The sequence below is a fragment of the Podarcis gaigeae genome (assembly GCF_964106915.1).
Source record: "Podarcis gaigeae genome assembly, chromosome: 10".
Classification (NCBI taxonomy): domain Eukaryota; kingdom Metazoa; phylum Chordata; class Lepidosauria; order Squamata; family Lacertidae; genus Podarcis; species Podarcis gaigeae.
The window spans coordinates 58,484,595-58,509,501 of NC_139686.1; the positions used below are offsets into that span (position 1 = coordinate 58,484,595).

At 41.6% G+C, this 24,907-nt stretch overlaps 1 protein-coding gene across 4 annotated transcripts in view; it reads right to left on the minus strand.

Moving 5' to 3' along the window:
- Nucleotides 1-24,907, minus strand: part of GRM8 (glutamate metabotropic receptor 8) — a 552,158-nt gene that overhangs the window by 164,675 nt on the left and 362,576 nt on the right. For all 4 annotated transcript variants that reach the window (XM_083699119.1, XM_083699120.1, XM_083699117.1 and 1 more), the window contains exon 7: nt 9,980-10,180. In XM_083699119.1, the coding sequence (XP_083555245.1) occupies nt 9,980-10,180 (201 nt within the window). The remainder of the gene's footprint in view (nt 1-9,979; nt 10,181-24,907) is intronic.

A 24,907-nucleotide genomic window follows, 5' to 3' on the forward strand; every position in this document is an offset into this window, starting at 1 on the left:
ACAAATGCCAGCTCTCACCATGTGAAACCACGTGCATTTATGACTATTTGTTGGCAGTGTTCAGATGAGGTGAATTAATGTTCACAACATTAGGTTTTAACCTTTAAAGCCCTATACGGCCTAGGACCCTCATACCTATGGGACCGCCACACCTGGTTTGTCCTATGGAGGACCTTACGGTCTTCAAATAAAAACATCTTGGAGATCCCGGGCCACAGGGAGGTTAGGCTGGCCTCAACCAGAGCCAAGGCTTTTTCGGCTGTGGCCCCAATCTGGTGGAACGCTCTGTCACAAGAGATTAGGGCCCTGCAGGACTTGACATATTTCAGCAGGGCCTGCAAGACAGAGCTGTTCCACCAGGCCTTTGGCCAAGGCATAGTCTGACCCCCTCTCTCCTTCTGTAATCCTCATAGAACTCTAGCCCAATGGTTGCCATTAATTTGATTCTGAATTGATTTTAGAATGTATTTCAATTAATTGACTGTGATTTTATGTAAACTGTGCAATTTTTACTGTTGTTAGCCGCTCTGAGCCCAGCTTTGGCTAGGGAGGGTGAGATATAATTTTTTTTAAAAAATTATTATTATTATTATTATTATTATTATTATTATTATTATTATTATTATTAATAATAATAATAATTTGACAGATAGGCTCAAAACATTGCCTTCCAGCATTAAGCCTACTTCAGCTACTGAATTGTGTGCATATGCAGGAGAGAAAGAGAAAGAGGAAGGAAGGAAGGAAGGAAGGAAGGAAGGAAGGATCACAACCACACTCCCTGGTCCTCACTGCTATTCTTTCATTTGATCTTTACCACCTGTACAAGCTTTCTATAACACTTATATTACATGCATGTTCAAAAGGACACTAGTGCAAGTAGATAAATCGGCACCACTGTGGCGGGAAGGTAAACAGCATTCCTGAGTGCTCTGGTACTCGTCACAGTCCTCTGTGCACCAGTAGCAGTTTAGTCATGCTCACCACATGACCCGGAAAACTGTCTGTGGACAAACACCGGCTCCCTCGGCCTGAAAAGCATGGTGAGCACCGCACCCCACAGTCGCCTTTGACTGGACTTAACCATCCAGGGGTCTTTTACCTATCAGGTGTAGAAATCATATGTGTGAAAGGGCTATACAAAGGATGTCAGAGACAGCAGGTGTGATCTCTTCTCACTCATGATATTTTCAGTGATTGTCTGAATATCTTCTTCCTTTCGCAAGCTATAGTTTTCGCCCTCTGCTTCGCACTAAAGAACCCAACAGACAGAAAACTGCATTATCTTCTGCAGGATGGTTTGCAATAACACCCATGAATCTTAAGATTTAGACCTGGAAACAATGTATTTCTCCACCACACTGCTATTCTAATTAGAATGCCAAAGCTGAAATTTACTACCCATGCTCATGTGCCACATTCCAATGAGGTGTGGAGCAGAGAAGGTGCTCCACAGCAGAGAATCCATCTGTGAATAAACAGAATTCTGCCTATGAAATGAAATGCCTCTACGGAAGGAAACACCCCTGCCATTTATCACACTGATTTATCTCCTTTGAAACTTCACTCCAGCTTCCCAAACATTCAAGCTGCTCTTGTAATTTATACAATTGGAAGGGACCCTTGTCCTCCCCCTGCAATTCAGGAATCTCAGGACAGGTAGCCATCCAGTCTCTACCTAAAAGCCTCCAAGCGAGGAGAGTCCATCCACCACATCTTGTGGGAGTCTGTTCCACTGTCAAACAGCTTTTACTCTCAGAAGGTTCTTCCTGATGCTTAGTCTGAATCTCCTTTCTTGTAACTTGAAGCCATTGCTTTGGGCCCTAGCCTCTGGAGCAGGAGAAAGCAGGCAGGTTCCATCCTCAATGTGATACCTCTTTAAATATTTGAAGATGACAATCATATCTCTTCTTAGCCTCCACTTTACCAGGCTAAATATATCCAATTCCCTCAAATATTCCTCATAAGGCTCAGTTTCCAGATCCTTAATCATCATACTGTAACCTGGTACCTCAGGTTACAGATGCTTCAGGTTACAGACACTTCAGGTTACAGACTCTGCTAACCCAGAAATAGTACCTCGGGTTAAGAACTTTGCTTCAGGATGAGAACAGAAATTGTGCTCCAGAAGCCCCAGTTGCTAAAGTGGTGCCTCAGGTTAAGAACAGTTTCAGGTTAAGAATGGACCTCCTGAATGAATTAAGTTCTTAACCAGAGGTACCACTGTACGAACAGGATATTATAGAGGTACTTCCCCCTTCCTTCCTTCCTTCCTTCCTTCCTTCCTTCCTTCCTTCTGGGCTTTTCTTTCTTTTAGTTAATAATGTAATTAAAAGCTTAATGCAACATAGAAATGCCCATTAATACTTTGCCTTAGGGATGATTCATACAGCTGACTGCCTTCCACAACTTTTGCATGCATCTAATAGGGCTTGCGAGTGGTCTGGCTCAAATGAGCCGCTAAATGCCGGAGGAAGGGATGTACACAAAGCCACAGCAGTGACTTTGTTGAGGAAGGGGGCGAAAACTTGGAAATCTCCAGTCAGAAGCACAGAATAAGCTCCCACCATCCTATTAAGCCCTACTGAATGTAAACAATGAATAATGGAATGCATAAATTATACCAGATTTATTTGTAAAAAATACTTGCAAACCACAATGTCATTAAAAATATCAAAGCAGTGTACAACACACACACACACACACACACACACACACACAAAGATCAAAATCACAGTTCAGCTAATTGCAATAGAAGGGGGAGTTTTGCTTAAATATTATATGCATGAGCCTGCTGGCACAGAAAACTTTTCAACATTTATAATGATGATGATGATGATGATGATGATGATGATGATGAAGGTGCCTTTGAATCTCTGTAGGAAGAACATTCCACAACTACCTGTTGATATCAGATGAGCATCTACCTGTTGATATCAGATGAGCATCTGATATCACTCCTACAGATTATCTTTGTGATTGAGGTAGAATGTTCAGTAAAAACCAGGATACTCCAAAGATGTTGAGCTTTTTTTTTCTCAACAAAAACACCAAAAACTCATGATTTTTCAGTTGATTTTTTCTAAGATCCAACAAAGCACCACCTTTCGGAAATTTCACCCAGACATCAATTCCGCCTTTGGAATCATAGGAAAAACTAGTGCAGGTCTTTTCATAATGGTGTCCTATACTGTTGCCTGTCTGATCCCATCAGCACAGTAGCCGCCATACTATCTGGACCATGTTCAAAGGCAGCCTCACACAGAGTGCACTGTAGTAACCCAGCCTTGAACTCAGCAGTGGATAAACTACTGTGGTCAGACTAACCTTGTCCAGGAGCAGCCACAGCTGGAGAACCAAACTAAGCTGGCCTAAAACTCTCCTGACCACTTGAGCTTTTAGCGACACAGATGTACCCCCCCCAAGCTACTCTTTGAACTTCTGATTTTTGCTTGCTAAATGTATAGATAATAATTATTTTGTCGATAAACATGTAAAACAAGATCTGGAAAGCCTAACCAATTTGTGTGAGAAGGATACAAAAGGTTTTGCAAAACACAGAAGCTACTAGCCAGATTTTTTTAAGGAGACCACTTGCAAGGAACAAGACACGGAGACCTGGACATGCCAGAAAAGTAATCAATTTCTAATGTGGTGTGTTCTGCTTTTTTCCCTACATTTCCAAGACAATTCTTAATGGATACCTGCTAGGGCCTATGTCAACCTGGAATCATAGCTTTTGGAGTTCTTCCTTCAGCAAAAGACTGCTAAGTATGTTTAGAAACCCAAAGAAGCAAGAGGACAGGATGCCCAGGTCCTACATAGAAGGGCACGTATTTCAGCAGGAAAAGAACAGGTTTTCATACTTCAGGATCTCATATGCCAGTTATTGTGACCAGGTTTATTGAACCTGTAGTTCTCCACTTCTATCTATAGGAGCTCCCTCAGGCTGGCTATAAGGAGGTCTAAATATTTTGCTTCCATGGCCAATTAAATGTAGTAATTTATTTCATCCAAGCCAAAACTATACAGAAGTTTGCATTGACTACAGTTTATGGAAACAACCCAGGATCATATACCATGGTTTGAAGTGAATTACAGTTTAGGAAAACTAGTCGCAGTTCCTCAAGGTTCAGGCATAACAAAAATGTCGGGAGCTGAAAATGGAAGGGCAGCAGCCTGATTTACATACGGTTTCAACAAAGGAGGAGAAAGGAGGGGAAGCATGTGAGTCCTGGGGTTTATGCACACAGCACTAAAACAGAAATAAGGTGAGGTGAGGTAAAAGGTAAAGGCCCCCTGGATGGTTAAGTCCAGTCAAAGGTGACTATGGGGTTGCGGCGATCATCTCACTTTTCAGGCCGGGGGAGCCGGTGTTTGTCCACAGACAACTTTCTGGGTCATGTGGCCAGCATGACCAAACCGCTTCTGCCGCAACGGAACACCATGACGGAAACCAGAGCTCACGGAAACGCCGTTTACCTTCCCGCCACAGTGGTGCCTATTTATCTACTTGCACTCATATGCTTTTGAAGTGCTCGGTTGGCATAAGCTGGGACAGAGCAACAGGAGCTCACTCCATTGCACAGATTTGAACCACCAACCTTCTGATCAGCATGCCCAAGATGCTCAGTGGTTTAGACCACAGGGCCACCTGCATCCCTAAAACAGACATAGGCTACTCTATTCTACAAATGCTGCTGGATTATTAATAATAATAATAATAATAATAATAATAATAATAATAATAATAAAATTTTATTTATACCCCACCCTCCCCGGCCAGAGCCGGGCTCAGTGTGGCTAACACCAGTAAAATTACAATAAAAACATAATAGGAAAAAAAAATACAGGTTAGAATGCAATTTAAAATGCAGCCTCATTTTAAAAGTAGCCCATAAATCAAAACTGTAAAGGGAGGGTAACAGAAGGACCAGACTGAGTCCAAACCAAAGGTCAGGTGGAACAGCTCTGTCTTGCAGGCCCTGCAGAAAGATGTCAAGTCCCGCAGGGCCCTGGTCTCTTCTGACAGAGCATTCCACCAAGTCGGGGCCAGTACTGAAAAGGCCCTGGTCCTAGTTGAGACCAATCTAACCACCTTGCAACGTGGGACCTCCAAAGTGTTGTCATTTGTGGACATTAAGGTCCTCTGCGGGGCATACCAGGAGAGGTGGTCCCGTAGGTCCATGGGTCCTAGGCCGTATTAACAGTTTCATCATCCCTGATCATTGTCCCTGCCAGCTGGCACTGATGGAAGTTGTAGTTTAACAACATCTGGCATGTACCATGTTGGGTTTTCTTCCACTAAATGGCCTAGGTTTCAGCCTAAAGTCCAGAAATCAGAGACTGGCATCTTAGCCATTGCTTGACACTATTTTATTTGAAGAAAGCACCTAAAACATAGGGATCCTTTATCTTGAAGATTACAGATTACAGACAAATAATTCTAGTACTACACTTTGCTCCAGAGGAGTAGCTTTAGCAGTAGGCCGGCCAATCAATTCTATTGCCGCTTTGCTATTGCCCCAAGGAGGTATCTATTCCGTACACATTGCCTGCTTATCCTTGGTAAGGAAAGCGGTTGACAGCTTAATCACTTTATAAAGCTGCCTTGGAGCAAAATATGTCTATATGAATGAATGTTTCAGTTTTGCCTGAATCCACAGAAGTCCAACACCTTAGAAGAGAAATGCATGCTAAGGATCTCATAAAGTACAATGCTTAGGGGGTGGTTATGCAATATGCTCCCCTCTGCTTGATCAGCAGGCAGAAGTGTTGCGTGACAGCTGCATTTCTTTCAGGAGGAAGACTACTCATGGGAAGTGCAGGGGAAAGCTCTATTAACCCCGCTGATGCTGCTCTTAGAATGTACATTCAAGAATGGGAGAAAACCCGTAAAATACATAGCACAAGCTCACATCAGTGCCTAGGCACTCGCGTGACTCCCCATGCAAAAACCTGTGAGGGCATCTTGAGATCAACTATCCTGTGAGATGGATAAGCTGGGAGATCACATATTCTGGGAAGTGAGCAAGTGTGAGTGTGTGTGTGTGTGTGTGTGTGTGTGTGTATGTAAAATTTAGCTTCTAGTCCTGTTATGCTTGTAGATGTTATTTCATAGTTATATTTTGCATTGTCGCATTTCAGAAATCCGTACTGTGAAAGCTGCCTTAGGGGCATGCTTTGCTTGAAAAGTTGGCAGATAAATATTTGAAACAAAGAAAAATCAAACAAACGTGAGCAACATACAAGACCCACTCTAACCTAGCTAAAAGGTAAAGGTATAGGACCCCGGTCAAAGGTGACTATGGGGTTACAGCACTCATTTTGCTTTCAGGCCAAGGGAGCTGGTGTTTATCCACAGACAGCTTTCGAGGTCATATGGCCAGCATGACTAAACTGCTTCTGACACAATGGGTCACCGTGACAGAAACCAGAGCACATGGGAACACTGTCTACCTTCCAATTGCAGTAGTACCTACTTATCTGCTTGCACTGGTGTGCTTTCAAACTGCTAGGTTCACAGGAGCTGGGACAGAACAACAGGAGCTCACCCCGTCGCGGGGATTTGAACCTCTGACCTTCTGATCAGCAAGCCCAAGATGCTAGGTGGTTTACATCATAGAGCCACTCGCGTCTAACCTATCTACTGTACTTTGGGAGAGGTAAAGACAGTGGCAAGACACTGGTGCAAGAAGTGACTGGACCCAATGCAGAATTCTAGTCTGATAAACATCTGATATAATGAATAGTCTGATATAATGAGGTCACTCAGGTAGAAGCTGGTTCATTCAACTTATTTCCAATGTGGTATGTGGGGGGATATCTATCCAAAGGTGGATAATGCAGTGCCACCCTACCAACACTGATGAAGTTGCCTACCTTGCTGGGTTGAGACCATGTGGCAATGAAGTCAGGGCCACACAGCTGCACCAGTAGGAGCACCGCTGCCAATCCAGTCTCTCAAGCAGCCTCAAGCTTGACACTCCACACTTAGGCAGGCAGCAGTGAGGATGGTATCATGAAACAACTCTGCAGTTTTATCACACCACATACACCTAAACTGCATCTATGATCTTTTAGCAGCTCTGAGGATGCTGCTGTATGCAGCTTCTACATAGTGAGTGTAACATGTAGACCCTCCAAAATATTCAGAGGATTGCCTTTGAAGATTTGTGAAATTTTCATAACGATGTTCAGAGTCTACTGAGGTTGTATAAACATGCTCTCCAAAATCTGTGAAGACGAGCTGGTAAGTCTTATGGAAAAGGGAGCCTCAGAAGATTTGCCTTCCTGCCATTGTCCACCTCACCTGCTTTCCTTTCCGGCCAGTGACAACAACCTTCTGAAACACAATTGTGGCAGGATTGTGTGCAATCAAAGAAAACAAGACCTTCCACAGCACGTCCCTGCTTCTTTCTAACAGAATCATGCTCAGGTATGCTTATACTTGTCCTTATTTATAATTTTAGAAAACATGAAACACACAGGTTTATGAACCAAATGACCAGCAAATTTTATTTATATTCTATTTCCCCCCACTCGCTACAAATCTAGGGCACCAGCAGCTAAATATATAACATCACAACAGCCTAGGTCCACATTTTACATCGTTCTACGGAGTTCCCATCAGTCACAAGTTTTATCATTCCAATAAAGCACTCTGAAATGTTATAGAAACAGAAGACTCTCAGTTTTCCATATGTGACTGGATCAGTCACTGAAACACCTCTACATGGAAAAACCAACTGATTCTGTTTTCAATATGCCTTGCTTTCTGTTGGACTGCTAGATGTCTCAGAACCAAACAAAATAGCTAAAACTGCTGGATTATTATTGAGAAAATGACAAATAATCACTCTATACCCTCATCCCGTGACAAGTACTGATGTGTTACCCACATTAAGATTGCACTGAGTGAAATGATTTTCCATGTTCAAATTGTAAGTTATGGAAACACAGCTAAACAAAATCCAATGTCATATCAATTATATCGGTTCACTGTGCTACAGAGAGTATGATCGCTCTGCTGCCATGAAAGTGTCACAGAATATTACATGGATGAAGCCGTTGGGGGAATAAAATTTTCCTTACGACACAAACACAAGTAAACAGGAGACATTAAAGCAAGCCATCGTATGTTTGATTATTCAAAGATCAGACATTATCCCTTAAAAGCAATTTGTCCCTTCATACACTAAGGCTATATCTACAACAATTTTTCAAAGTTCACAAGTTAAACAAGAAACCAACTTAAAACTGTGACTATCCAAGCAAAGGGTCTTCATTTCAAAATAATAAAGGAGATAGCTATTATAGTCCCTTCCTTGTGAAGGTTTGAGAGGTTGAGCATCGTTCCCAAGGAAGATATTCCAAAGCATAGGGAAAGAATATGTTAGCAAGAGGGAGACAGATTACTTTTTCTAACACATGAGGTCTCAAAGCCTGAGCTTTTGTTTGCTTCACACTCACAGCTTTTCAACCCTGTTTTGTTTATCACTTGAAGCCTGGGGTTCCTCATATGGAAATTCCCAAAGAAAGAAAGAAACAGAAGGAGCGTTTATTAGGAGAGGAAACATTGCCTAGCACAGCAAACGTGCCTATCAACCCATCTATGCCTTTATTTATTTATTTATTTCCCCTTTCTGGTGCATTACCTGAAGCAAAAGCAGTTTCCACTTGGAAGCTAAATTGAAAATGACCTTGCGCTTTTTTTCTTTTTTCATTTTTTTTTACAAAAAGAGAAGGCGGCTGGCAGCTGAGGTCACTGGAGTATAGTGTGATCGACAGTGCAAGTCTTCCTATAGTTTGCAGGCATGTCTGGCAAAAGGAATTATACTGTAAAGAACCTTCTGTCATTTGCTTTGAAAGCAACATTAAAAAAAAAAAAAACTAATCTAGCACAACTCTGGTTTTGCAGGAGCTTTTAGGAAATGTCTTTCACCCTCCTGTTCTTTTCCTCAAACTAATACACATTAAGCACTACTAACCATCTTTTCCTAGCAGGTAGCTCCCAGCTGCAAAATATAGTTTTTCCACATAAAGGTAAAGTTAAAGGGACCCCTGACCATTAGGTCCAGTCGTGGCCGACTCTGGGGTTGCGGCGCACATCTTGCTTTACTGGCCAAGGGAGCCGGCGTACAGCTTCCAGGTCATGTGGCCAGCATGACTAAGCCGCTTCTGGCAAACCAGAGCAGCGCACGGAAACGCCGTTTACCTTCCCACCAGAGCAGTACCTATTTATCTACTTGCACTTTGATGTGCTTTCAAACTGCTAGGTTGGCAGGAGCTGAGACCGAACAATGGGAGCTCACCCCGTAGTGGGGATTCGAACCGCCGACCTTCTGATCAGCAAGTCCTAGGCTCTGTGGTTTAACCCACAGTGCCACCCGCGTCCCTGTTTTTCCACATACCTCTATTTTATTTTATTGGGGGGGGGGGACCTAAACACACAACCAAAACCAAAAGAAAAACCTGATACTCATCAAGATGTGGCCAAATTGCTGAGGTCAAACACAATGGCATTTTAAAAAGAAAAGTGATTTTTCCATTAGCCATCTTTAAAAGATGAAGCCAGTTTCAAATGCTGTTCTACTGCAGGGAAATCATTAAGCTAGTTTAATGGCAATTAAAGAGAAAGAAAGAGAGTTTGCTATCGTTCTTTTCCTTAATGAGCATGCTAACTATCACAGGCATAGGAGGTTAGCCAATAAGCAGGAGCTGCTTCTAGAACAGTCATTTTCCACTCCTCTGTTGTGATTGACAGGGACTTATTTTTAACTTCTATCTTTCACAGGCAAAGCTTAGGTGGGGGAAAAAATAAAATCAACGTTTCAAAGTAGGTGGGGAAACATGCTGTGTGTGTGTGTTTTAAGGGAAAGAGTGACTTCTGTGTTTGAAAGTGTCCTATATAGAGATGAAAACACATCTTGTCGCTTCTGAAGTATATTTAGAGAAGTTAAAAATAGTGCAAACGTACCATTGAAGTTCACAGCCCGGATGTAACTAAGCAGCTCTTTGCCATCGACGGTGCTCATGCGTGGACACAGGCCAATATATCCAGGACAAATATCTTTATGCATGTTGTGCAGTGCATATGCCATAGAGTACACAGCATCAATGACAAACTGGACCTTTCCTTCTTGTTCGTAGGAAGAGTCCCTTGCAATTCGTTCCAATCCTGCAGGGGTGAAAGGAAGTAAACAAACCAGATGTTTCTGCAAAGTTACTTACATGCACCTAAAATGTCACTGTTATCCAATTTGATCCAATCCTTGATCCAAGTAAAGCATGCCGCATCGTAATATAGTCTCAGGTCTGGGAGTCCAAAACCTCCCCGCTCTTTTATGTCGGTTAATAATATTTGTTTGATCCGTGGCTTTTTGCCTTGCTATATAAACTTTGTTAGGTCCGTTTTCCATTTTTTAAAACAATCATCTTTACCCATTATGGCAATCATTTGAAAAAGGAACAGAAGTTTTGGTAAGATATTCATTTTAATAGCCAAAATTCTACCCCAGAGTGTTAATTTCAATCTTGTCCAAGTTTCCATTTCTCTTTTTGTTTCTTCCCAAAAAAATTTATAATTATCTTCAAACAAATTTATATTTTTCATTGTTATTTGTATTCCTGAATATTTCATTTTTTTTTTACAATTTGTAATCCACATTTTTCTACCTTTTCCTTTTTCTCTTGATCTCCCATGTTTTCCCCCCATTAGTTTCATTTTTTCTTTATTCAAAGCAAAACCTGATACGCTTCCAAAGTTTTCCATTTTTTCTAGAGCCTTTGCTATGCTTTCCTTTTTTCCACCATTAAGACTAAATCATCTGCAAATGCCCTTATTTTGTATATTTTCTCTCCTAGGGATATTCCATTTATTTCTTGATCCAATCTGATTTCTTGATTTAATATTTCCAAAACCAAAATGAATAATAAAGGTGAAAGTGGGCACCCTTGTCTGGTGCCCTTCTGTATTTTAAAATAATCAGTTGTGTCATTATTTATTATTATATTTGCTTCTTGTTGTTCATAAATTGCTTTTAGCCCTCTTGTAATTTGGTCTCCCATGTCCATCTGGTCTAATAATATTTTTAGAAATTTCCATGATACTTTGTCAAACGCCTTTTCCGCGTCCACAAAAACAAAGGCTACCTTCTTACTTGGTTTCATGTCTAAATACTCGATCATATCAATCACTGTTCTTATAGTGTCACTCATTTTCCTGCCCGGCAAGAACCCTGCCTGCTCTTTATTTATACAATCCTGCAAAACTGTCTTTAATCTTGTTGCCAATATTTGTGCATAGATCTTGTAATCATTATTTAGTAATGATATTGGTCTATAATTGGTTATAAACTCTTTATTTCATCCTTGTTTTGGGATTACTACTATGTGCGCCTGTTTCCAGCTGTTGGGAATCTTCCCGTCTTCTAGTATTCTATTTAAGAGTGTCTTCATAGGTGATAATAGTGGTTCCTCTAATTTTTTGTAATGTATTGCGGTAAGACCATCTGGGCCTGGGGATTTTCCTAGTTTCATCTTAATTATCGCTTGATGAAGCTCTGTCGTGGTTATTGGGGAGTTTAGCTCTTGAATCTTTTCTTTCTTAATTTTAGGTATATCCTTTCCACATAAATACTCTTTTATTTCAACCTCTGTCTCATTTCCTGCTTTATATAGCTTATTATAATATTTTGTAAAACACTTTTTAATTTCCTCAGGATTATCTAAAGTTCTCCCCTCTTCCACTATTTTATCAATCAGTTTTTCCTTTTGTCTCTTTTTCAGTTGCTAGGCTAGCATCTTTCCGGGTTTATTTGCACAAACATGATTGCAAAATTTAAAACTATTGCCAAACATAAGTTTTTGTCTTCTAAGACTAGATACACACTGCCAGCCAAAACAAGGCCTTTTTTTTTACCTACAAAAATAAACTCCACAAGACAGAAATATGACCCTCTCCAGTTATTGTACACTGAGCCACCCTTATAAACTCATTCTGGGATGGTAAATAATGAGAACATTTCAAGGAAGAGTGCCTAGCTACATAGACTGTTTCCAAAGCCTCTGTTTTCAGCTTAGTGACTCTCACTGAACAGCTGGCTAAAGTTACTTATAGGATATTTTTACAGCATTCTGTCAGTCTGTTTTAAATGAAATGGAGAGAATACCTTTATTCCCCCCCCCCCCCTACATCTATTGTCTGATAAATATAACATGCTGGAAGGAAACTGTATTTCGTGCCAAGAGGTGCCACCATCTTTCACTGTGTTTAAGGCTGCCTTATGCTTCACTATTTTTAAACAGCAGCAGCAAAAGCATGGCAGACAGAAAACCAAGGTCGACACATAACTATTTCAGTTTTTAGGGAGAATGTGAAGTTGCCAACATTCAGATTCAGCTGTCTTGGCAGAGCATGAATTTTGTTTTTTGTTGTTATTGTTATTGTTTGTTTGTTTTTTGTTATTGAGAAACCCTTGCATTATTATTTTTTAAGCAAACCCATTAGATACTGACAAATATTGTGGGTTGCATTCAATTAAATCTTTTCAGAGTTGACCCACTGAAAGTTAACCACATACATTGTGGTCTTGTTGTGAACCGCCCTGAGACCTCCAGGTATAGGGCAGTGTATAAGTTGAAATAATAATAATAATAATAATAATAATAATAATAATAATAATAATAATAATAATATGTTCACTTCAATAGTTCTACTCTGAGTAGAAGCCAACTGCCCAAGGAAAAAGCCAACACATCACATATTACTTAACACAAAAAGTCACAATATATCTAATTCTTAAATCACTTATATTCTGGCTGTGTGGTTTTTTTTATCCCAGTTCACTATTAAATAGATTGCATACAAAATCTGTCTTTAATTTATTTGTGCAAAAATTTAGTAAATTTGCTCATTTTAGGTGTTATCCATAATCTGCCTAATCACAGCTATTCAAAAGGAAGTTCCCCCCCTTTGAGCCACTACGAAAAAGCCACTTTCACAAAATCACTCTTATTTTAAGTGCACAGATGTAGCTCCTTCATTCCTCTCGCTGGTCACAGCCCATTTACTTTTCAGCCATGGGCTTGCTGCTAATGAGATAAGAAAAACTGACACCAGATGATCTCCAGGTAAATGCATACTAATCATGCCATAACAAATCTGTTGTTGTTATCCATTATTATCAGAATTAGTAAGAGAACAACTGTGGGCTCTCTTGTCTTCAAAGATGGAGTCCTGCTGAAAGTTCTTTCTAGTTCAACAATGAAATCAATGGAACAGTCACTTCCGGGTTTGCGACGTTCGGGAGCCAAAACGTTCAGGAACTAAGCTGTTTGAACTAAGCTGTTCAAAAACCAAGGTACAACTGAAAATGGACTGTATTCAGATTCTTTTCATGATAAATTAGCAGTGAGAAACAACTGCACTGGTACCTTGGTTCTCAAATGCCTTGGTTCTCAAATGCTTTGGTTCTCAAATGCCAAAAACCTGGAAGTAAGTGTTCAAAAAACGTTCAAAAACCAGAAGCTGAATGTCCAATGCAGCTGCTGGCTATTGTTTCTGGGGCGCCTGCACCAATCAGAAGCTGTGCCTTGGTTTTCGAACATTTTGGAAGTCAAACGGACTTCCAGAACAGATTACGTGTGGCACTTTTGTTCTTGCTATTTATTTCGCGGTTTGTTTGTTTTTTAGGCTTTTTCAGTTAATTCATTTTTGTGACTTTGTGGAACACAGTTCAGCTACTGATTCATTGTTTGATTGTGTGACTGAGGAAATGGATAAAAGCCCCCCCCCCCCACCAATCCAAACAATGACTATCATCAGTGCAGGTAAGGGGGAAGGAATTGATTTTATTTTTTATCATCTACAATACTGTCTTATTTATTGTATATTACAGTACATTGATTATTGCTTTCATTTTATGGATAAATGGTCTCGTTAGACAATTCATGTTAAATTGCTGTTTTAGGGGTTGCTTTTGAAAGTCTGGAACAGATTTGTCGGTGATGCACTACTTTTTATGGGAAAGCGCGCCTTGGTTTTGGAACACTTTGTTTTTGGAATGGACTTCTGGAATGTACAGTGGTACCTCAGGTTAAGTACTTAATTTGTTCCAAAGGTCCGTACTTAACCTGAAACTGTTCTTAACCTGAAGCACCACCTTAGCTAATGGGGCCTCCTGCTGCTGCCGCACCTCCGGAGCACGATTTCTGTTCTCATCCTGAAGCAAAGTTCTTAACCTGAAGCACTATTTCTGGGTTAGCGGAGTCTGTAACCTGAAGCGTATGTAACCTGAAGCATATGTAACCCGAGGTACCACTGTATTAAGTTTGAGAACCAAGGTACCACTGTAATTGATCAATCGTATTTATTCTTCACCTTTTACTCCAAGGAACTCAAGGTGGAATATCTGGTCCCCCCGTCCCCCCAATTTAATCCCCACAGCAATCCTGAGAGGCAGTGAGACGTAGCTTTATGAACAAGTGGGAATTTTGACCTTGATCTCCCAAGTCCTAGTCCAACACTCTAACCATTGCACCCCACTGGTTCTAAATAAACACCAGAATGTGTTTCCTATATCAGGCAAGCCTATATTTTTATTGTGTTAAACTTTTTTTTTAAAAAAACTGTTTTTTCTTGAAAATTAATATCCAATATGCTCTTCCACCCAAAAGGAAAACATGTTTGTTCTTTAGCACTACTAAAAATATATGAGGTGTAAATGTTTCCTCTCTGACACATGCATATTGAGCACTTCCCTTCTTAGTCATAAACACATAATCTTGTAAACCTCACAGCTTCAAAACATCAATAATATAAAATAATTGCAGAACCATATCCCAATGTCATTAGCGGAAATGTCAAAAACATATTCAAATTATCTGCAGGAATGGCGTGGGGGGAGTGCTTTTTTCTGGGGAGATGCAGGGATACGCATAGCCCTAAATATTTTGTGAATCTTTGTACTTTTGTCCATTTACTATATTTATTTTTCCCAATTTGAACTATAAAAAGGTGATTTTCTTGACTCAAAATGAGAGTACCCCTAAACATTTTTTTAGAAAGAAAAGCACAGTCTGGGGGGGGGGGGGAGAAAAAGAGAGGGAATTGGGGGGGGAGGTATTCTTATGTTGAATTTACAGTTATTTCAATACCAAAACTTGTAACACAATGCAACAAGAACTTATACAAATATATTAGTCACCCCAAACATGATGTAAATTCAGTCATTCCAGAAGGGGAAAATGGGTATTGTGCAGAAGGCACAACATAGACACAGAGTTGTATTTGTACACAATAGAGGTGAAGGCTGGCATGTATTAGAAGAGAAGAAGAGTTTGGATTTGATGTCCCGCTTTATCACTACCCCAAGGATTCTCAAAGTGGCTAACAATCTCCTTTCCCTTCCTCCCCCACAACAAACACTCTGTGAGGTGAGTGAGGCTGAGAGACTTCAGAGAAGTGTGACTGGGCCAAGGTCACCCAGCAGCTGCATGTGGAGGAGCGGGGAAGCGAACCCGGTTCACCAGATTACTAGTCCACCACTCTTAACCATTACACCATACTGGCTCTAGTCATAGAAGGGACAGGACTAAGAGGGGTGGTTGGGACAGTTGCAATTGACTCATGTCTGATTGAGTTCTGAAACTGATTCACAGCTTATTTAACCCTTGCTTGGTGCCTAATAAGGCACTTTTTTGGACTAATTACTGGAACCTCAGGGTCCCAAACCCACCAGTGTATTTGTTAATTGCATGCTGGTTAATTGGTGCTGGTTGGCCACATAAGAATCCACATTAACAAATTAGGAGAAAACAGCACTAAAATACTAGTAAATTCACAGGTTTTTTTATATATAAAAAAGAAACTGATTTGGAAATGTGGAGAACAGAATTTGAGACTAGAAAAAGGAGACATTAACTGATCATCTAGATAGGCAGTTATTAAACACAGAAATTTAACCAGTGAACAGATATGGCCTGATAATTATCCCTGAGACGTGATATGATAGCCATCCTCAAGTACCTAAAGGGCTGTCACATGGGGATGGCTTGTTTTCTGTTGCTCTGGAGGGTAAGCCCTGAACCAATGGCTTCAAGTTACAAGAAAGGGATAAAAATATGAAAATGAGAGGCTTGAGATTTGCCCATCCCTAAGCAGTCCCAATCCCTTGGCCTCTGGAACCAGATGCCAATAAGAGGTTGTGTGGGTAACTATCCCCCGATAAGTGCTGTGTTAAGAGTATCCTGCTGTGTTCTTGTGTAGTACTAGTTATTACCACAACACTAAAGTAAAGGTCTCCTGGATGGTTAAGTCCAGTCAAAGGCAACTATGGGGTTGTGGCGCTCACCTTGCTTTCAGGCCGAGGGAGCCGGCGTTTGTCCACAGACAGCTTTCTGGGTCATGTGGCCAGCATGGCTAAATTGCTTTTGGTGCAACCAAAAACCCTGACGGAAGTCAGAGCGCACGGAAACGCCATTTACCTTCCCGCCACAGTGGTGCCTATTTATCTACTTGTGCTGGCATGCTTTCAAACTGCTAGGTTGGCAGGAACTGGGACCAAGCAACGGGAGCTCACTCTGTTGCAAGGATAAGCCCAAGAGGCTCAGTGGATTAGATCACAGTGCCACCCACATCCCAACAACACTTCATGCCTATCAGCCAGATACTTAATATACCCCTCCCGGAGTTGTGAAAAGTCTGGCGCAGGTAGACGAGGGGGAGCTCAAGGTGAATGTGGGAGACCTTCCCAAAATCCCTACTCAACCCCCTTCAAGGGGGCATCAGCCATTCAAGCCCATACGGTAGGGAGCACAGATGACACACAGGAAGTGGAGAGGGGCTACAGTGTGGCCTGCCTTAGAGAAGGCACACCAGGAATGTGCCCGTAATTGTTCAAGCATTCCACTAGTGTTGGCATGTCGGTGTGCCCAATCCATGCCCCCCTGGTCTCCCTCACACACATCCTTTTAAGCGGGTCATTGTGACATTGCTTCTCCAGTATATTTCCATAGGAGCTGTGAAGTTTTGTCTCCTTTTGAAAAAGCAGGTAACTCTCCCCATTAATTTATCCTTTATATTCTGCCTTAAGATTCCATAGTCTTAGCATGGGCAGCAACATGTGACAAAAAATGCATCTCTGTATCCAATTGGTTCACAATCTAAATACTCATGATATTTTAGGGTGCTTGTGTGTGAATAAGTCAGTTGTTTGATTCATCTAATCAAGAAACTGACTTATTACCTAACAACACCCCCACCCCATGATATAGTTCTATTAATCAATTAAACCATTTTTTTTTGTATACCACCTTTCCATAGTTAAAACCATACTCAAGGCGGCTTGCAACATGAAAAATTGTGCATAGTTACAAACATGACAAAAGTAATCATAAACAATAAATTAAACTCATCAAAAAGTACACAGCCAAATTGAACATTTTCCACATAAATCTAGACAGATGTACAAATAAAGATACAATAAATTATTATCAACAACAATAATAATATCAATAACAATAATTATTATCAATAACAACAAATATTAGCAAAAACAGCAGCAACCCCTCTACCGACACCCCCCAAAAAAAACAACACCCTTGTCCAAGAGTTTGTTCCTCTGGTCTGCCCACCCCCCCCAGTACTCTAGATCTGCTTGTATCTTAAGAACTGTTCCATTTCCATTTGCAATTAAACCTTCTACATTTCAGATTAAATCAAAAAATCAGAGTTCCATGTAGGCATCTTCACGGCTGTGTCTTTTTGTATAATCTAAACGTATTGCAAGTAGGCAGATGCATAGCTTTTCTCTCTTACGAGATCCAATTAAGGGGAAATATGTAGTCCAGTTTTCTCAGAGTTTTTCTGGTTCATACCAAGACTCATTATTCAGAGGTCGACTTTATTGCCAGTGCACATGAGAGTTAGATAGATAACTTCTTATTTGCAACATAATCTTTCATTTTCATCCCTTGCAAACATGTCGCTCATAAATCACATTGCCACATAAATTAGAAACAAGTTTATTATTTTATTAGCACTATATGTCTCTTCCTAATTAAGTACTGAGGGAATGAGATTACAGTTTTCTGCATACTCTCTCAACCCTGCTTCAGGATTCCAGCTTTCCTGAAGTACCACAGCTGTAGCAAAGACCAGCTTTCCTCTCCATCAATATATACATACAAAAAGGAACAAGGTTGCTAAGAATGTTCCCAATCTAATTGTTTCAAGATCTAAAACAGTAATTTACCCAGGTGACAGTGACTCATCAACTTAATTGGCTGTAAAATTTAATTATAGCTGTACTTCCCAAAGTAAATGTTAATGTATAGCTGCAAAATGATGCATTTCGTGAATGCCATAAATATAAGTCAACCACCCACCAAAATATGTCACACCTTTGGTATTCTCTGTTATGAATTATGCTTGCACTGGTCAATGGAAATGGAATCATGACATTTCCACAGCGTGGATTAAACGCATATAAAATACCTATGTTGAAATACCAACGTTTCTCTCATCAGTACAACACTATGATGGGGAAAGCTGTATCTGGTGAAAATTTACTCTTCCGCAGTTCTTTCAGCTACAGTTGCTTCTCTTTCTCAGCGTCTGGGTTCCAGGGTCTGGAAAAACCCCAAGTTCTTGTGTTGTCCACTATGAAGGGGCAGCAACAAAGTAGTTCAAACTAGCTAGCCAAAAATGATGTGTAGAAAGAAAAGCAAAGTAAACCAGAATCAGGCTAGGCCTCAGTATACCTGATGGAGCGTCTCCATCGTTCAGCCTGGACACTGAGGTCCAGCTTTGAAGGCCTTCTGGCGGTTCCCTCACTGTGAGAAGTGAGGTTACAGGGAATCAGGCAGAGGGCTTTCTCGGTGGTGGCACCCGCCCTGTGGAACGCCCTCCCATCACATGTCAAGGCAATAAACAACTATTTGACTTTCAGAAGACATCTGAAGGCAGCCCTGTTTAGAGAAGTTTATAATGTTTGGTGTTTTGTTGTGTTTTTGGTGTTCTCTTGGAAGCTGCCCAGAGTGGCTGGGGAGGCCCAGCCAGGTGGGCAGGGTATAAGTAAGAAATTATTACTACTACTACTACTACTAATAATAATAATAATAATAATACCCAAGGTGAGCTCTCTCAGTGGGGCTGCTACCCCAGCAGAACAACCTGATCAGAGAGATTGGGGGGTTTTTGGGTTGACTGCCATAATAAGTTCACCGGGCTCTGAAAAATACCGTCACACCTCCCCCCCCCCCCCAACACACAGACTACTCCCTGCCTTGCTTTATCTTTCATTTTTAATACATGAGCACTGGGCATGATGAGAGATGCTGGAAGCCTGTGTGAGTGGGAATAGCTCCATTCTGAGTACGTAGCAAATGAATCTTGACCATACTGTCCAGGGCTCTCTTGTCTCCTAAGGAAGAAACCACCCATTTCACTCACTATCAGTCCCTCACTACACTTTGGATAAACAACAGAGGTGAGGAGGGGAAGAAGTGACAAGAAGTTGAAGTAGCCCAACTGATAGGTCTTGTGGCAGTGGCACTGATAGCAGTAGGCCTAACATGCCAGGCCAGACACTTTAAACACGATGGAGGTGTTGGCTGACTGGTTATGACGGGGATGCTGGTAACAGGGACCAAATGCTTGCTGCAAGTCTAACCATGCATCTTCCTGAACACACTTTTTCAAGGGTGAGGAACCCTTTTTCAGCCCACTTTCCACCTCTCTGCATATCTGCCACACAACCCTTGTGGAATTGGGGCTCTCGCAGAGCACAGCACAGTCTACTTTGCCACTATGAAAGTTGGCACAACACACTAAAACATGCCCATCCCTTTCCAGGGCATATATCAGAGGAAGTGCTGAGTGAGCAAGTATATTGCTGTTGCAGGTTTGCTCATTGAAAACCTCTGGAGAGATCCTGAATAATCCCCGAATGCTGCATGAACATCACTACATCACAAGACTTGATACTTTCAATGAAGAAGTTTCTGGACACATTGGCTGAGCAGCCATAATAAGTGACTCAGGGCAGGGCAGAAATAAGTCTCCACCAGCTGCTATTGACTGAGCTCCTTTGTTGTTTTATTTGAAGTGTGACTCACAATAGCCCTGTATTCACTTTCACTTCATCTGTAGACTAAGCACATGGATTGGGACTGGAGTTTACATGGTGGGCTTCCCCCTCACACTCCTGCCATTTAGTGGAAGATGAGAAGTGGACCATGTAGGGTCTGTTATTGTGACTGAGAAGTTGGATCCTCCTAACAGAGGTTCCATGTTGTGCTCGGCCCCTGAAACTCTTCCCCAACTGGCTTGTAGGTGGGGCTTGCCCCGCTTCAAGCCAGTGGTGCCACAGTTATGCCACTGGCCTTTAGCCAATTGGCATCATGGCAAAGGTTGGGGGTATCTATTTGGCAGCGTGACATAGGGACCTCCTTTTGCTTCGCGCTGCCGAACACCCACCCACCCATTAATTAGGTCATGTTTGGCCTTGCTTCGGACTTCGGTTGGTCGCCTGTTTTGGAACGGGGGCCGGGTAGGATTTTTTCCCAAGGTGGCAGATTGGCTGTGACCACTTGGTTTTTGCCTACCTCTTAGCAATCGTCACAACTTTGTAAGATTTGGTGGTTAGGCATTGGTTTAGGGGAATGTGGGGAGGGGAAGTGCGGCCATCACCTGCCCCTCCAATGAATAGGGTATTCCATTAAAGGAATCCGGGGGTCTGGATCTCGCCAGAAGCCCGGAGAGGGGCTAGGGCCATGCCTGGACCCCTGGGAACCCCAGGGGTGAGCACCAGTCAATATACACTGATGGAGCTCCCCCTGCTGGTTGTTTACCGTTCCAGGCTTCCTGCAGGGTGGGGCAGGAGCCAGATATAGTTTTGATACTAATCCCTAAGTCAATACCAGTTACCAGTCACATTTGTGTATTCAATAAAGTTGTGGCCAAAATTTGCCCATTAACATTTAAACTAAATTCTGTTTTCACTGTGTCTTTATTTCCACGAGGGATGGGTTTTGGGGCTCGGAGCACAACCTGGAGAACCCAGGGTTCCCATTGTCAGTATAAAGAGTTGCACAACATTGTTGAATCTGTTGTCACCTGCTGAACATATAGATGTTCTGGAGCAGTACTAGTGGGCACAATCCTGTACCTCCCACAATATGTGGAGTCCAAATGTGATAAGGATTTGACCAACAGCAGCAGGACAGACAGTAGGGCCTAAAAAGAGAATGAGAGAATAGGGAAACATGGAAGGGAGGGGATAGTTTGGAGCCTGATTAGAAGGGTAAAAGTTGAAGGGGAGATGGAAGAGTGATGGGTCCCAGCTGAAGAGGAAAGAGGATACAGTGGTACCTTGGGTTAAGTACTTAATTCGTTCCGGAGGTCCATTCTTAACATGAAACTGTTCTTAACCTGAAGCACCACTTTAGCTAATGGGGCCTCCTGCTGCTGCTGCACCGCCGGAGCACGATTTCTCTTCTCATCCTGAAGCAAAATTCTTAACCCGAGGTACTATTTCTGGGTTAGAGGAGTCTGTAACCTGAAGCGTATGTAACCTGAAGCGTATGTAACCCGAGGTACCACTGTACTGAGAAACCGAGACGGAAAGGGAAGTAGGTGTGCAAGTGAGAGAGCGAGAGGTCAAGTTCACATCATCAGGAATGGCAGAGATGAAGAACGTTCAGAGTTATGAAGTACTTTGAACAGAAGAGTCTGGAATAAATAGACTCCTGTAGCACATAACTCCTGAGTGCTATGGATATCAGAAGTTGAACCTGCCCATAAATTGTACGCCAAGCAATAAATAGCGGCAATGACTTTGGAGTTAGTCCATTATTCTGCCTATAGACAAAATACCAGGGAAGAAACTTTCCTCAGACGTCTCATGAAAGAGGATACCTCTATGGGTGATTAATATGCCTTTGCTGCCCAGTCTTTAGATACAACAAGCAGTGGCAGCCCTTAAGGGGCTTAGTCACTCTTTAGAACTGGCTACAGGAGAGGCACAGAAAATGTTGTAGGAGGGGGATAAAGGCGATTGGGTGGCACTGCAGTGCCACTGTGATAGGAGGCTTTCACTGGTTTATATAATTTCATTCCAAACATCAATCACCAGCTCAAGCTTCATTTGTGATGCAACCCATGTCTTCTGCAGCTTTCTTAAATATTTACATAATCACTTAAACTCCGCAAAATTCCGATCTTGCATTTTCCATTCTCGAGCGACAAAAGACACTTAATCAGAATGGAGATATGAATCTCTGACTTAAGGGCTTTAGCATTTCTGATTTCTGTATCACAGGACATTTACAGTGCTAGCTCTTCATTGACTTTTCTTTAGCCTGGGGCTTAACAGAAATGGAATTTATTTGGGTGGCCTGAAGCTATTTTTATCATAACGCCACAACTCCGTAAGGCTCTAAGTCACGGAGGGGAAACCTTTTCGGCCCGAGAACTGCATGGACTTGTGGACTGGAGGCAAAACATGGGAAGGGCTCTAACCTTTGCACACAGTTACATTGCAGCCCTGCAAAAGTTGGGAGTTTCTTCACCCCAATCCATGTCTTTCCCTCTTGCCCCAGACAAACAACAGGCATTATCATCAATGCATTGCAGCCAGGCAAAAGCAACTGAGCAGGGTGTGAGCAAGAGATGGGTGTGGCCTAGGCAAGACCTAAAAGAAAGATGGAGAGGCTTGGACAGTGCTATTTTTCTAGAAAAAGAGATACAGAATGCCTCTCTTGTTCTCTTACAATGGCAATGTTGCCCACCTGAGAGGTACCGGAATTGAGTTCCAGCTGGGGGAAGAAGCCCTGGGCTTGGAGGACCACATTTGACCAGATGTACCTAATATTTTCAGCAGAGAATATTCTTCTGAACTATATACCTACCATAGAGAAGTTAACAACTGGACAACAAAAATGGATCTTACGTGCTATAATGGTAGCCACGAGACTGATACTGATGAACTGGAAGAATAAAGACATGATCTTCAATCAATATAATATGGTAACACTTGCCACCTATGAACTGTCTTCTTACAGAAGTAGACTCTGCCTGGATAAATACGACAATATTTGAAACGAATTTGTACAAAATGTAATATTTACATTAGCATTGGGATAATAATATAACATTTAGAAAAGAATGTATGGGTTAGGATATTTTTCTATATGTTCATATAATTTCCCCCCTTTACACAGTTGTGTGTTTTGTTATTTTTTCTTCATTCTTTTTTTCCTTTTTGTATCACTTTATTGCTTTATATTTTAAAGATTTAGAATAATATCAATAATAATCATTCAGAATATTGGGGCCATAGGGGCTTCTGCAAAACCATCTTGTTCTGAGGGGAGTGGAAAGATGTATGTAAACAAACAAGGGGTCCTTTCCATTTTATCTTAACTTTTCTTATTGCATCTTAAATTATGCTTATTGTAATCTTAAACAAACTACGTTGTGGGCTCCACCTGAAAAGCAGTGTAAAAAAATATTGTAAATAAATAAGCAACACTTGTGTTTGGAGTTGCTCGCCACAGATGTGCCAATTTCTCTTTGATGCTCTAAAAAACTTTCAAAAGGAGTGATGCAGCAATATCAGCAATTCAAGCAACATGGGAGAGACAAATACATCCCTTCTGAAAGGTAAAGGTAAAGGACTCCTGGATAGTCAAAGGCAACTATGGGGTTGCGGCGCTCATCTTGCTTTTCAGGCCGAGGGAGCTGGCGTTTGTCCACAGACAGCTTTCCAGGTCATGTGGCCAGCATGACTAAACTGCTTCTGGTGCAACAGAAGACCGTGATGGAAACCAGAGAGTACAGAAATGCCATTTACCTTCCTGCCGTTGCTGTACCTATTTATCTACTTGCACTGATATGCTTTTGAACTGCTAGGTTGGCAGGAGCTGGGACAGAGCAACGGGAGCTTACCCTGCCATGCAGATTCAAACCACCGACCTTCCGATCAGCAAGCCCAAGAGGCTCAGTAGTTTAGACCACAGCCAGTCATGTGGCCTGCAGATGACAATAGCTGAGATGAAGTAGTTGAGATCAGAGATGTGAATGTATGACAGTTAAAAGGGGGGACAGGATTTTGACATTGGACACAATTGGATACATTGGATACAATTCGGGAAAAGAGGTGGTCATTTTGCTGTCACAAGACAAGCATTCTCATCCATGTACAGTGGTACCTCAGGTTACATATGCTTCAGGTTACATACGCTTCAGGTTACAGACTCCGCTAATCCAGAAATAGTGCTTCAGGTTAAGAACTTTGCTTCAGGATGAGAACACAAATCGTGCTCCGGCAGCACAGCGACAGCGGGAGGCCCCATTAGGTAAAGTGGTGCTTCAGGTTAAGAACAGTTTCAGATCTGGATGGAAAAAATGGGCCTTTTTGAGACAGACTCCTTCCAAGATTGGACATTCGAAATTAAAGATGACTGGTAAAGGACTATGGCTTAAATAAATTGTGGGAGCTCCAGGAAGACATCAGATGTTGATAAATTTTGGGAACGCAACCGGGAAAAGGGGGAGGGAAATTTGGAATCCAAAGGGTGTTAAACTACATTTTATTTCATTATATTTTAATCTGTAATGTATGTTAAAGGGGGGAACGCGTGGAAGGGAACAGGTCGATTTTAGGAGATGGGAAAATATTTTTAAATTGGGTCAATGACAATAAGTTCAAAATTTGGGATAAGAAATTGCTGAATTTATAAGTAAGAATTGGAATACAAGAGGGGGAGGGGAGGGGAAGTCCTGGAAAGATGTTATGGAAAACAAGAAGAAGGGCAGTGGAAAAAGGGATGCTCTTTCACGCTCTCTTTCAACCCTGGAAATTCAAAGACTTAAAGTTGAATCCGGTCATAAAGTTTATTG